We start from the raw sequence: 13,022 nt of genomic DNA, 5'->3' as shown, positions 1-13,022 counted from the left end.
CTAGCTTTAGTAAATAAACCCCACTGTTTGCAATACTACATCTCTGCTCCACATAGGCTGCTTGTGATCACTCAGCTCCTGCACACCCTGCCAAATGATCTGTGCAAGATGAGCAAATAAAAAAAAAATGATTGCTGGCTGTGTATTTAGTGAGAACAGATACTGATATATAGACTGATAATGTGTGTATGTGAGCACAGAATTGGGTGGGAGCCATCTCCTGGAGGGGGGTGGCAGGTGCAGGGTGTGTCTTGATGAGGTCAGCTGGTGAACTACTTCTTTGTACTGTTTTTTATGTCCTAAATACCAAACTCAGGATGGGGCAGGAAATCATGGAGGAGTTTTCTTTAAACACACCAAGGGCTGCTATCAGACACTAGCAGGGTGGGCTTTTTAAGGTCACGTGACAACGTGACCTTATAAAAAAGGAAAAGAAGACCAGTTTTGCGGTGCTTTCAAATTGCTTTTAAGTCTCTTTGGAAGTGCTGCCCATTCATTTCAGTGGGCAGGGGCATTTTGGGAGTGCTATTTATAGTGCTCCCAACCCGCACCAAAGATGCTGCTTACAGGACTTTTTCTAATGTCCCACAAGCACACTGCCCGAGTGTGAAAGCACACATTGCAATGAATAGGAGGCAGTTTTCAGATGCTTTTCAGAGGCTATTTCTAGCGCTAAAACGCCTGAAAACTGCCTCAGTGTGAAAAGAGTCTAAAAAACAGCTTTTTTTTCTGCAAGAGAGGCACAATAGAAAAAAGAAGAAAAAAGGGTCTTAAAAGTCAAGGCACTAATGTTTTGGAGATTACATTTTAAGAGTTCACACATTTTTTTCTTAAAATGGTTTAAAAGTTTAAAAAAAAGAAAAAGTAAAAAAAAAAAAAAAATTGCTGAATTGGGTCTAATGGATCAGCCAGTGGATTGGAGATTATTGATAATACTGCCGGCCAGAAATCTGCATGATCAGTTAAGTATCCAATGGATTGATCTTGTTTACTCTTTTCGAGACAAGGTCATCCATGGAGGATATTAGGATAAAGAATACCCACTGGAGACCAGGAATTAAACTATAATTAGTGGTAAAGCATTGTCCATCAGGGACAAACAGTGATGGGCAGCCAATAACTTATCTTGATGCTCTAATGTGTTCAAATCCTTTAATAGGATTCTCCAGTGTGTTCAGTCATTGCCAGGTTAGTGAAACATTATTAGATTTTTATTTATAAGATTCAGATTTTTTTTTTTTGTAGGACTTGTAAAAAGATATGTCAATATTGGTCAGATTTAGTGTTGACTGAAAACTAGCTTACAGCTTGTGTACTTTTTCTGTGCTGATAACCGTTTGCTTTTTAGTCCTGACACAGCAGGCAATGTGTACAGCTATTTCCAAGGCCTTTCAGTGTCAAGGTTGCTTTCAAATATGTTATATGCACATATCATAAACAGTTCTTTAAATGAAGATCCTCTAATAACAAGCACATTTCGTGTAGGATCAGCATCATTTTATATGAGCCTAATTCTAGTCTTCCTCTGTTAAATTGAAGTTTTATGTTTTTTAATAAATCGTTTAGTAAGAAGAGCTCTACTCCATTTCTGATAATTTAGAAAATGTTCATATCACTCCCAGGTTTATGACTTAATGGAGACCTAGGGAAATACATTAGGCTGCCAATTGCAATAAACTACAAAGTTGTTAATAATCATGCCTGCATTCAGAAACATCAGACGTAACACAATATCATTTCACAGCCAATGTCTACATGAAATATGGATCCATGGAGACAGTGTTTCAGACTTAATGTTTGTGGCATTATCTGCACCATGGAGCCATACAGCCATACAGACTGCAAATGCCCTAAAGTAGATCTAGTTATTGGGACTGCAAAGGGTTTACAATGTTGGCCTTATTCGAACAGTGTCAAGAGCCAATCATTAATGGTATAATGTGGTAATTCATAGAAAATAATCTACATTCTCTTTAGGCTGGGTTCACACTAGTGCGAATTGGATTGCCGCATCCAATTCGCACAGCAGGAGATTGGGACCAGCTCTCCATGGAGACGGTTCACATATCTCCGCAGTGGCTCTGATGCAATTTGCACAGGAGCCCCGTGGATCTCTTAGTCTATTTCAGGCCTGAATTCAGCCAAAAAGTCAGGCTGAAATTGGACCTGAAACAGTGAACGAGGACGCACCAGACTCCTGCTGTGAGCCGCTGTGTGCTCATATGTGAACCCAGCCTCACTGTAAATAAACCCCTCAGTGCCTCAGTTTTTAGGCAAAAAGTGTGTCTAAGTGTGTCTTAATGTCTAAGTTGTTAAGCTTACATGTGATAACATATTGGCCTTCATGACCTATGAGATGGAATCTCCTTTTAAAACTGCCAAGGTTGTTTTTACAGCAGCCTTGGTGACTAATACACAGAGACAAATGTGGCATCCTGCTGAAAAATGGTATTCACATATTTGTCACAGTGCAGAAAGGGAACATAGCAATATACTGCTAAGCAGGGCAGATAGATAACACACTGGGCTGGTCACCACTGGGTTAAAGTGACACTATTTCTTCCCTTAATATGCATAGCCTGTTTCCTTGAAAAGTTGCTTATCTTTGTTCCTAACTGCTGCTCCTGAATCCCTGTTTGCTGGTGTCTCCTATATCTACCTGGTTGCTAAGGAGGCATCTGGCAAACAATACCCCTGCTCTCTCATCTCAGACAGCTTCAGAAGGTTATAAACTTCCCCACCCATACTGTATACTCTATTGCCCAGAAAGTTGGGTAATGGGGCAGATCATGGATGATCCGTCACTAGTGTTAAGTCACAGAAGGTAACTGTTTGGAGATGAAGGGTGGGGTTTAAACATACTTGAGCACTTTGCATTAATGTTGTGAAGGCATTAGGGTAAAAAAAAAGAAGCTAAGCCTTTAGTAGTACTTTAAAGTCCAACTCCCCATAACCAACTCCTCTCTCCACCAACTCCCTCTAACCAACCACTGGTATGAAAATAATAACAAAACTATCCAAGCACCCATTTTGCTTACCTAAAGCCTTAATCACATTAAGACCCTCCCCTCTTGTTCTGTGTACTTACTTGGGGCATTATTCAGGTGTTTACACCATTGTCTGTGAGATGTAGACAGCCAACACTTTTAGTGGCCAGGTTCTCTCTCATAAGCTTCAGATGTGAGAGAACTCATGGGGGCGATGAGAAGACCAGTGCCAAAGAAGATAATGAGCTGGGAAAAATGGCTAGTTCCCAGGGTAAGACATTAGCTTGTCTGGTAGGAAATTGTGACTTTAATTCATTACACTGCAGGTTGGTCTAGGAAAAGGTGTTTGGAATCAAGACGGAGAAATGTACATGATGCACAATGCAGCCTTCAAATTTTCCACTCACCTACTCGCATTTTGCAAGTGGAAAATGATGGCTGGTGAGCGTGGGCTGCCTAGGAGCGGGGGGGGGGGGGGGCAGGCGGGGTTCAAAGGCAGTCATTCTCCCAGTTATAGCTGAGGGGAAGAGAGAAGAGAGAGCCAGCCGGATCATCAGTGCATGGGGAACATCGCTGTTACAGCCAGGGGCGGATCCAGAGTCTAGTCTCGGGAGGGGCACTGCCAGAAAATAAGGTGTACCTGTACGCCATTTTGTGAAATAGCCAGCAAAGGCATGCGTGCTGATTGGCCAGAGGGGGAGCCAATCCAGCGGGTCCGGCAGAAGTGGTGTCCGCCGGCCACCTGCAATCACTCCACACAGAGATGGAACAGCGGTCTGCTGATGTAAACAAGGCAGATCGCCATTCTGTCAGAGATGAACAGAGTGATCTTGTGTTCCTGCTAACCAGGAACACGTATCACTCTGTTCATCCAGTCAGTCCATCCCCCACACAGTTAGCAAGCACCCCCTAGGGACACAGTTAACCCTTTGATCACCCCTGATGTTAACCCTTCCCAGCGAGTGTCATTAGTACAGTGACAGTTCATATTTTTAGCACTGGTCCCCAAAAAGTGTCAAAAGTGTCAGTTAGGTGTCTGATTTGTCCGCCACAATGTTGTAGTCCCGCTAAAAAAACACTGATCACCGCCATTACTAGTAAAAAATAAATAAAAATGCCGTAAATCTATCCCCTATTTTCTAGATGCGATAAGTTTTGTGCAAACCAATCAATATACACTTATTGGGATTTTTTTTTACCAAAAATATGTAGCAGAATACATATTGGTCTAAATTGAGGAAGACATTTTTTTTATAGGAAAAAGTAAAAAATTTTACTTTTTTTTCAAAATTGTCAGTTTGTTTATATCGCAAAAAATAAAATATCACCAAAAAAAAGTGCTATTAGTGGAAAAAAAGGACATCAATTTTACTTGGGTACAGCGTTGCACGACACACAATTGTCAGTCAGTTACAGTAACGCAGCACAGTATCGCAAAAAATGGCCTGCTCATGGGGGGTAAAACTTTCCGGAGCTGAAGGGGTTTAGATTGAACAAAACTCAAAGGGCAGCGTTTGTTTTTCATAAATAATGGCAGTATGGCACACAAGATTTTACAATTTTACACATTCGCTAATTCTTTTACTTACTTTTATATAATATTTTGGTGCTCTGGTCACTGGTGGGGGGGAAGGGCTCCCATGCAGGAGCAATGAAGATGAGCCAACACTCTCATGCAGGGGCAAAGAATGAAGAAGACTCCGCTATGAATGCTGGGGTTCTCCTCCTCCTCAGCAGCGGCTCCAGCCTCCAATGTGACTGACGTCACTGGCTGCTACACACCAGGCGGCACAGGCGTTAGCAACCAGTGCAGGGAACATTAGCCAGCGGCGCAGCTCCACCCACCTCCTCCCTCCAGCGTGGCAAAATGGACATAACACAGAGTCTTTTCTCTCCACGCCGCTGATCAGCTGATTATACTGGTGTGGGAGAGAGAGACTCGGTCGGGCAATTGCCCTGTTGCCCCCCCGGATCCGCCCCTGGTAACAGCTTTCATTTAAATTGTCGAGTGTTCTCCTCACTCGCTGTCACACACAGCCATGCCTCCTGGCCTGGGTACTTTGATAGACAGAACACCTGTCTAATCCCGGGGTGTGTGACGTATATCAAAGTACCCAGGCCAGGAGGCAGGGCTGTATGTGACGGTGAGCGTGGGGAACACTCGGCAAATTAAATAAAAGCTGTTACAGCAATGTTCCCCACTCTATGATGATCCGGCTGGCAATTCTCTTCCTCTCCTCTCTTCCCCTGCACAGGTGAAGCAGCATTGATGGACACAGGTAGGCTACATTGTTGGGCACAGGTGAAGTGGCATTGATGGTTACAGGTAGCCTGCATTGGTGGGCACAGGTAAGGCTGGATTTATGGGCACAGGTGAGGAGGCTGCATTGATGGGCACAGGTGAGGCTGCACTGATGAGCACAGGTGAGGCTGCACTGATAAGCACAGGTGAGGCTGCACTGATGAGCACATGTGAGGCTGCATTGTTGGGCACAGGTGAGGCTGCACTGATGGGCACTGATAAAGTTGTTGTTAATATTAATTTTTACAACTGAATTCTGCATAAAACATTTAAGTGTCATTTCGTAGGGGTTGGGTGGGGCAACTGGTGGCGAGTAACTCTTTAGGCCTGGCTAGCAGCTCAGGACTTGAAATTTTGAGCCGTGCAAAATGCATTATATAACTTTAAATTTTGCTTGGGTTTGGGCTTTAAGGATGATGTCTAATGTCTAAAAATAATAAAGTGATTGTTGTATTTCTACACTCTCTAAAATATTCATGTATACTCTCTTTTTCTTTATTAATTAGACAGAAGGTAGTCTGTTTCTTCAATTGATACCAGCAGCATCACTGGAACCACAGTTTATCCACTGGCTGCAAACCACTTAACATTTCAGAATTAATGTATTATTATATATTTCAAAATAAATGTATTAATATTATTACAATTTCTCTGCAAAACAAAGTAAAAAAATTTAAATGAAATGACAAAATAAATATTTGGATTTTAATTTTTTTTTTTTACCAATGGCTGCAAACGTTTTGGTGCTAGTCATGCCCAACTTATCCTCCCTAAACTAAATGAGCACACAACTTCAATAGGATACAATCAGATATCAACTAAGACAAAAATGAACAAGGCTGTCAGAAACTGGATCCCCTTCTGGTGGCACTGTGGTTCCTGGATCTGAGAAGTGTTGTTCTGGTGTCCCCCACCAGATGTTTCCCAATAGCAACAGATCCCAGCAATTAGTCCCTACCTGACACTGGCTACTGGAAAAGTATTTAGACCCTCCTCCAGCATTCCACAGTACCTCAGTGTTTTGCCTGTGTGCCCATGTGCTCTGTTCCCGTAAACCTGTAACCCTGATCCTGCTTGCTGGTACCTGCTCCTGTGTACCTTCTCCCCATTCTGGTCTATTCTTGACCTGCTATTCCTTCCTCCTCAGCATGATCTCACTCTGCCCTATTTATCCTGCTGTTTATAAATAGCTTAGTTAGGTAAGAGAAAGAGCTGGGAACACACCGCTCAAAGCCACCTGTGAGGATCTGATGAGCTGCTGAAGAGATCCGGGTGCCTGCCTGGTCCGCAGCAGAGAAATCCAATGGAAACAAAGAAGAATGGCGGCACATCCGGAAGTAAAATCAAAAGAATTTATTGATAGTCCATAAAATCAAGCGAACATGACAAACATCAATCCAAAAAAGGTCAATCCAAAAACGCGTGAAAACGCGTCCACTGAGCACCTTTTTTGGATTGATGTTTGTCATGTTCACTTGATTTAATGGACTTCCGGATGTGCCGCCATTCTGCTTTGTTTCCATTAGCTTAGTTAGGTAGTTTAGGTAGGATGCTCTTGTGTGCTGTAGTTGGTTTCACTTCCACTGTTTAGATTCACTTTTATCGAAGTTCACTGGTTGTTTCTATATTGGTTTTTATGAATGTTTGCATCAATTGCTGTGTTTTATATTACTGGTCACCTGTGCTGTTTCACTAATAAATCTAATTTATTTTCACTTAGCTTTGAGTTTGAAGTTCTCGTCGCATCTGCTCTACAGAATACCAACCCTTGGCATCCTAACAAAGGCACATTTTTCAAAAGCAAAACACTTTTGTTCTATGACTGCAAAAACAAATGTCTTCTCTTACTCATTTTCTTCATTTATTTCATTATATTTACTACCTCTTAAATGGGAATCAATTTTCTGAACATGCTTTGACTAAATTTAAGGGAATATCCTTATAGAAAGAACAGACATCTACTGTAATGATGTGATCATGTGAGTGATAGAAATATTACTATTCAAAATAAAGTTTGAGGGTTTTGAATTATAATGTAGCATACCGCAAGTACAGTACAGGATTAGAAAATGACTCAAGACTCAAAGTCTGATTTGCCCACGTACTTCGTACTTACTTTTTATGGGTATAATGAGCTGAGGAATGACAGGCAGAATCTTTGGTCCTCCATGCTCCAGCATGTCATGGACTCCCTGACGTGCAAAAAATTCATAAGGATGTGCCATTTCACAAAGTCCATCAAAGAAGAGAGGCAAGTAGTGGTGATAATCCAATTTTTCAATCTCCACCTAAATAGAAATAAAGAATAAATGACAATGTAATAAACATTCATCAGTAGCACATGAGGCAAAAAAACAATGGTATAATGAAAGAGATGCCACAGCTTAAGCCATACTTACAGCTGCAACGTTATTGCAGATATAAACTATTAAAGACACATTGTGGGAAACAGATATTCAAAATTACTCTAATTGACTGAATACGAGTTTTAGTTTGCCTGAGGGGTTTAGCTCCACTGGGATGCTAGTCTAACTACTAAGGCAGTCTGTCGAAATCTTCCTGAGAATTCAAACCATAAGAACAGACAAATGTAAAGAGATCTTTTTTTTTTTTTTTTTTTACTTTTGACTAAAATGCTTGCTTTTTTCAATACAATAATGTATTTTTCTACATCCTGACCTGTCTTTTAAGAAATTAATGTTAAGGAATGATAATGGAATTTCCATTTGCCCAGGTCCTCCTGATAACCATAAAATGACATTTAGTAATTAAAATGATATGCTACACACATTGGTTTACTACTACTGGGCTAATATCAAATAAAACACAATTTCAATCCAGGTAGCTTCTTATTATGTCCATTGATTCTGATTGATATTATTTGCATATACTGTAACTGTAAAAATACTATATCCTCCTTTTTTATTTCACATGCTTTATTTATTTTCCTCAACATTTTAATACAGAATAAGTGACAGTGATGGGGGTTTGGACAAACCACAACCCTGTTTGAGCAGTTGCAACAACAATTTGTTTTTTTTATATAAAAAAAAACACAGGTCTTTCACTCTATTGCAAAAGCATGGCAGTGCAAAACAGTCAAGCTTCAAGCTCCAACTGACTGAATGAAAAAAAAAAAACAAACAGAATCTTGCATCCACACAAGCGAGGTGGATGCAGGAATTCCCCCTCACTTCCGCCGGGACATTGTATTCTGAAAGTAGGGATTCTCCACTGTATGAAAAAACTGATCAGCGCTGCAGCAGATTGGCTGCAAGCCACTGATTAAATCAGCTCTTCCAGCAGGTCAGTTTGACAGAAGCTGATGTAAGCTTCTGAGATAGGGCTACACAAAGATCGAAATACAGCCAGCTCCTGCTGAACCGGCTGGATTTTGATCAGTGTGTACTCCTAAAATATAACCACCAAACATTTATATATCCCTCTATCAATTACAACAAAGGAAGTGTCTGCAACTAGTAATGGGAAGATGACAAATAAGGTGGATCTGATGGAGAACTTCCACCTATGTGTGAATTAACACAGCTGTCACTGATCAACTAAGTGAAAGAGATGGATTTAAAAAAACAACTAAAGCCGTGTACACACGAGCGGAATGTCCGACAGAAAAAGTCTGACGGAAGCTTTTCATCTTATATTCCGATCGTGTGTGTGCCTCATCTGACTTTCCTTTTCGAAAATTCTGACGGACCTAGAAATAGAACATGTTCTAAATATTTCCGACGGAACCAATCCCTATCGGGAAAACCGCTCGTCTATATGCTGTTCCGACGGACCAAAAACGACGCATGCTCTGAAGCAAGTACGAGACGGAAGCTATTGGCTACTGGCTATTGAACTTCCTTTTTTTAGTCCCATTGTACGTGCTGTATGTCACCGCATTCTGGACGGTCAGACTTTGGTTGGACTTTGGTTTGACCGTGTGTAGGCAAGACCGCTTGAATGGAGTTCCGTCGGAGAAACCTTTGGAGTTTATTCAGACGGAAAAACCGGTCATGTGTACAGGGCATAATAGATTTTTTTAAATAATAAAGTTTTAACCCCCCCAAAAAAGGGTGGTATATAAATATGTAATACTGATATTTTTATACATGCTGTGTAAAGTCTGTAAATTGTTTTGTTCAAGAAGAATGTGTCAATGAAAGGTCTTAAGCCTCGTACACACGATCGGATTTTCCGCAGACAAAACCTCAGACTCTTGTCTTGCATACAAACGGCACGGAATTGTTAGCCAACAAACATGAACATAGCGACATACTACATGGTTTTTCAGCTCTTTAGTGCCACCCTTTGGGCTCCTTCTGCTAATTTCTTGTTAGTAGAAGTTTGGTGAGTGTTGATTCATGCTTTTCATTTTGCGCTTTTCAGTTCACGCTTTTCAGTAAATTTCTGAACGGCCGTTCATCAACCAGACATGTTGCGGAATCGGAAGAGATAACGTGTTATTTATTATTGGCCTTGGAGTTATTGCTTTGACCCAAGTCCAGTCCAGAAACAGGAGGAGGAGGATTTCTTGGACCAAAAATTGGTTGCTTTATTAATCGTGACCAATTATGTCTTATGCCTTTGCTGCGGAAGCTTCAGAGGAATAATCAGGATGATTTTCAGAATCATCTCCGGATGACGGACCCCTGCTTTCACCAACTCTTGGCATTGTTGACCCCCTATATTAAGAAGCAGGACGCATGCATAAGGCTTTTAATTTTTTGGTTGAATAATGATTTGATTTATTATATTTTTGGATGCATAGAATGCACTTTTTGGTTAAGTTCTATTTTATATGTTTTCTTTTTTTAATGCACAATAAAAAAATTGTGGAGAATAATACTTGCTATGTGTTTTACTACTGGGCGGCACAGTGGTGTGGTGGGTAGCAATCTTGCCTAGCAGTAAAAAGGGTTGCTGGTTCAAATCCCAACCAATCCAAACCTGACACTACCTGCCTGGAGTTTACATGTTCTCCCTGTGTGGGTTTCCTCCGGGGACCCCGGTTTCCTCCCACACTCCAAAGACATGCTGGTAGGTTGATTGGCTTCTGTCTAAAATTGGCCCTAGTATATGTATGTGAGTTAGGGACATTAGATAGTAAGCTCCTTGAGGGTAGGGACTGATGTAAATGTACAATGCATATGTAAAGCGCTGCGTAAATTGACAGCACTATATAAGTAACTTAAATAATAATAATAATACTTCAAATGACAGTTTGGGAGTAGGCAGTTACATTTAAAAAAATACAATGTAAAATTCACAAGGGACACCAACATAGTTGTATCTTTGATCTTAAAAACTACGGGATAATGGTGTTGTGGTAACTTGCCCCAAAAAAACAAAAAAAAAACAAGCATAATAATATTATTCATGATGTCACTAGAAAATAAAAGCCTTTTAAAATAGGTTTGGCACAGGTTGTTATCTAACAGAGGGCATGGTATAAAGATCAGTTTTGCAGCAGCGGGGAGGGGAGGGGGAGGAAGACAGAAGGAGACAGAGGAGAGCTGCAGAGAGCAGTGGCTTACGGAGGCACGTAAATTGACCATGGTGTAAGGGCTCAGAAGCCATGATATACCGTGGTCAGTTTACAGAAGGAAGGGCATAGCCAGGTAGGATCAGCTAGGTATTTCAGGTGATACAGCATGAGCACTGTGCTGTATAACATGCTTTAAGGGTCAATTTTATTTTAGGTTAACAAACACTTTACATTGGCAACAAATGGCATTTTTGCATCTACCGCCAAACGTACAATCGCACAAGCTGATTATTGCTATTGGTATGGCCCTAAAATGAGCACAAATCATTCAAATAATGAACTGATTAATTCAGCAGATTAATACATTCTGTGATCAGTCTTTATTTTATTTGTTTACCAAGGGTATTACCAGCTACTAAAATGAAACAGCCAAAGAGAGCTAAGAAAATCCACATCTGTTTTGGCCATTCACAGGCTTCCACAATGCAGAGATGCTGACACATTTAATGTTTTTTTCCACCAAAATGAACAAAAAAATTAATTACAATGATTAGTAAAGTGTCTTATTATCAAGTGGGAAGGCTGCTTTTATATTCTGAGTGAAGATTCCATTTGAAATATATCTGCTCTTCACGAAGCCAAGCTATATGCTAAATTACTCTGCATTGCTCGGCAACACTTTGTTTCAGTTATTTTACTGGTTTTATACAATAATTAAGCTTGCTAAATACATTCATAAACTGTTATTTCATACAGTTACCTTACAGTGGTGACTATAAAACACTATTTTCTCTTTTTCCCTATGATATTTTGTTCCCTGTACATTTTTGCCAATAGCATATAATTTGTAGGACATCACAAACAGGAATAATGAATAATGTTTGTTTAATTAGCCATATGTTAATAGTTTACGAGAAAGACTGCAGAATCTGTTTTACGATCTGAAAGAAAAAAAATGATCATTTGTGCTGTGCTGTGCCAAACTGTTTTTCTGAAATGTATTTGAGGAAAACTGCTGCATTCGGAATGTTTGCTGGTAAAATGTAAGTCTTTGCAAGCATTAAAATCATCCTTATGGTGCTCAAGCCCACAAGTTACAAATAAAATCACAGTTTTTGGTTTGTAATTCTTTTAGGTTTAAATGTTAAATTCAAATAAACATGAAACATGGAAAATAAATCAGCTTTTAGTGTTAGAAAATAAACTTTTATCTTTAATATTGATCTTAACCTCCCTGGCGGTATGATTATTTTGGATTTTAGGTGCTGAAAGCAGTACAATTATTTTGCATGGAAATTTGGCGTTTTATATTGTAGGTCAGTAATTCTTAACAAAAACACACTTATATTTGTCCACGAAGAGTCTAGTAGATATCCCGGGTATGATGAAGTTTGAAACACAAAAACATAAATTATAATATAATAAATAAATATAAATAATTAAAAAATATATATATAATAATAATAAAATAAATTTCCCCACGATTCACTATTGCTCAATTCTGCAAGTGTTCTAATTTACTATCGCTGTTTTCTAGCTGGTCTAAAGCCACTTTTGACGTAAAGGGACACTTTTTGGCTGCTATGGACAATCTCCAGTTTCCAGGCAGAAAGAACAGTATATATAATATAAAACTGCATGCAAGGCATTGGACAAAGCACTGGGGACAAAAGGGATGTGAAATCATTTCATACAGTACTGTAATCTGTAAGATTACAGTACTGTATGTGTTATGATTTTTACTTTTTTTAAAATTTCCGTCAGGCTCCGCCCCCGTGCGTCACGACGCTCGCAGGGAACGGACCCTGGCACAGAAAGGCTTTGGAGGAGACAGAGCCCGCAGACAGCACGGGGGGACATTGCAGGATCCTGGGGACAAGGTAAGTACAGCGCACCAGGATCCTGCAATGTAATCCCGAGGGTGGCTCGGGGTTACCGCTAATGGTGCAGAAATTTAACCTCGAGCCACACTCGGGAAAACCATCAGGGAGGTTAAAGCGCACCTGAACCCAGACTGTGGACATTAAACTAATTAGATATATCTTGACACACAGTAAAAGAGCTTTAAAACAAGTTAACAGTCACCCAGAAATAAGAGTGGAGTATAAATGTATTACTAAAACATGACTCCCAAGCTTTAAAACAAGCCATCCTTTACCTCTCTAGCTGCAGGTATTGTGAAGTGACTCATTCTCCAAGATTCCCAAATCGGTTTCAGTTGGAAAAGGCCTCTTTCACACAGGAG

General features: G+C 40.2%; 1 protein-coding gene across 1 annotated transcript in view; it reads right to left on the bottom strand.

Moving 5' to 3' along the window:
* PACRG (parkin coregulated) overlaps positions 1-13,022 on the bottom strand; it is an 803,955-nt gene that overhangs the window by 291,890 nt on the left and 499,043 nt on the right. Inside the window, exon 3 of the mRNA XM_073627473.1 lies at positions 7,406-7,577. Within this exon, the coding sequence (XP_073483574.1) occupies positions 7,406-7,577 (172 nt within the window). The remainder of the gene's footprint in view (positions 1-7,405; positions 7,578-13,022) is intronic.

This window comes from Aquarana catesbeiana, linkage group LG04 (assembly GCF_042186555.1).
Source record: "Aquarana catesbeiana isolate 2022-GZ linkage group LG04, ASM4218655v1, whole genome shotgun sequence".
Classification (NCBI taxonomy): domain Eukaryota; kingdom Metazoa; phylum Chordata; class Amphibia; order Anura; family Ranidae; genus Aquarana; species Aquarana catesbeiana.
This window is presented reverse-complemented; position numbering and strand designations above follow the sequence as displayed.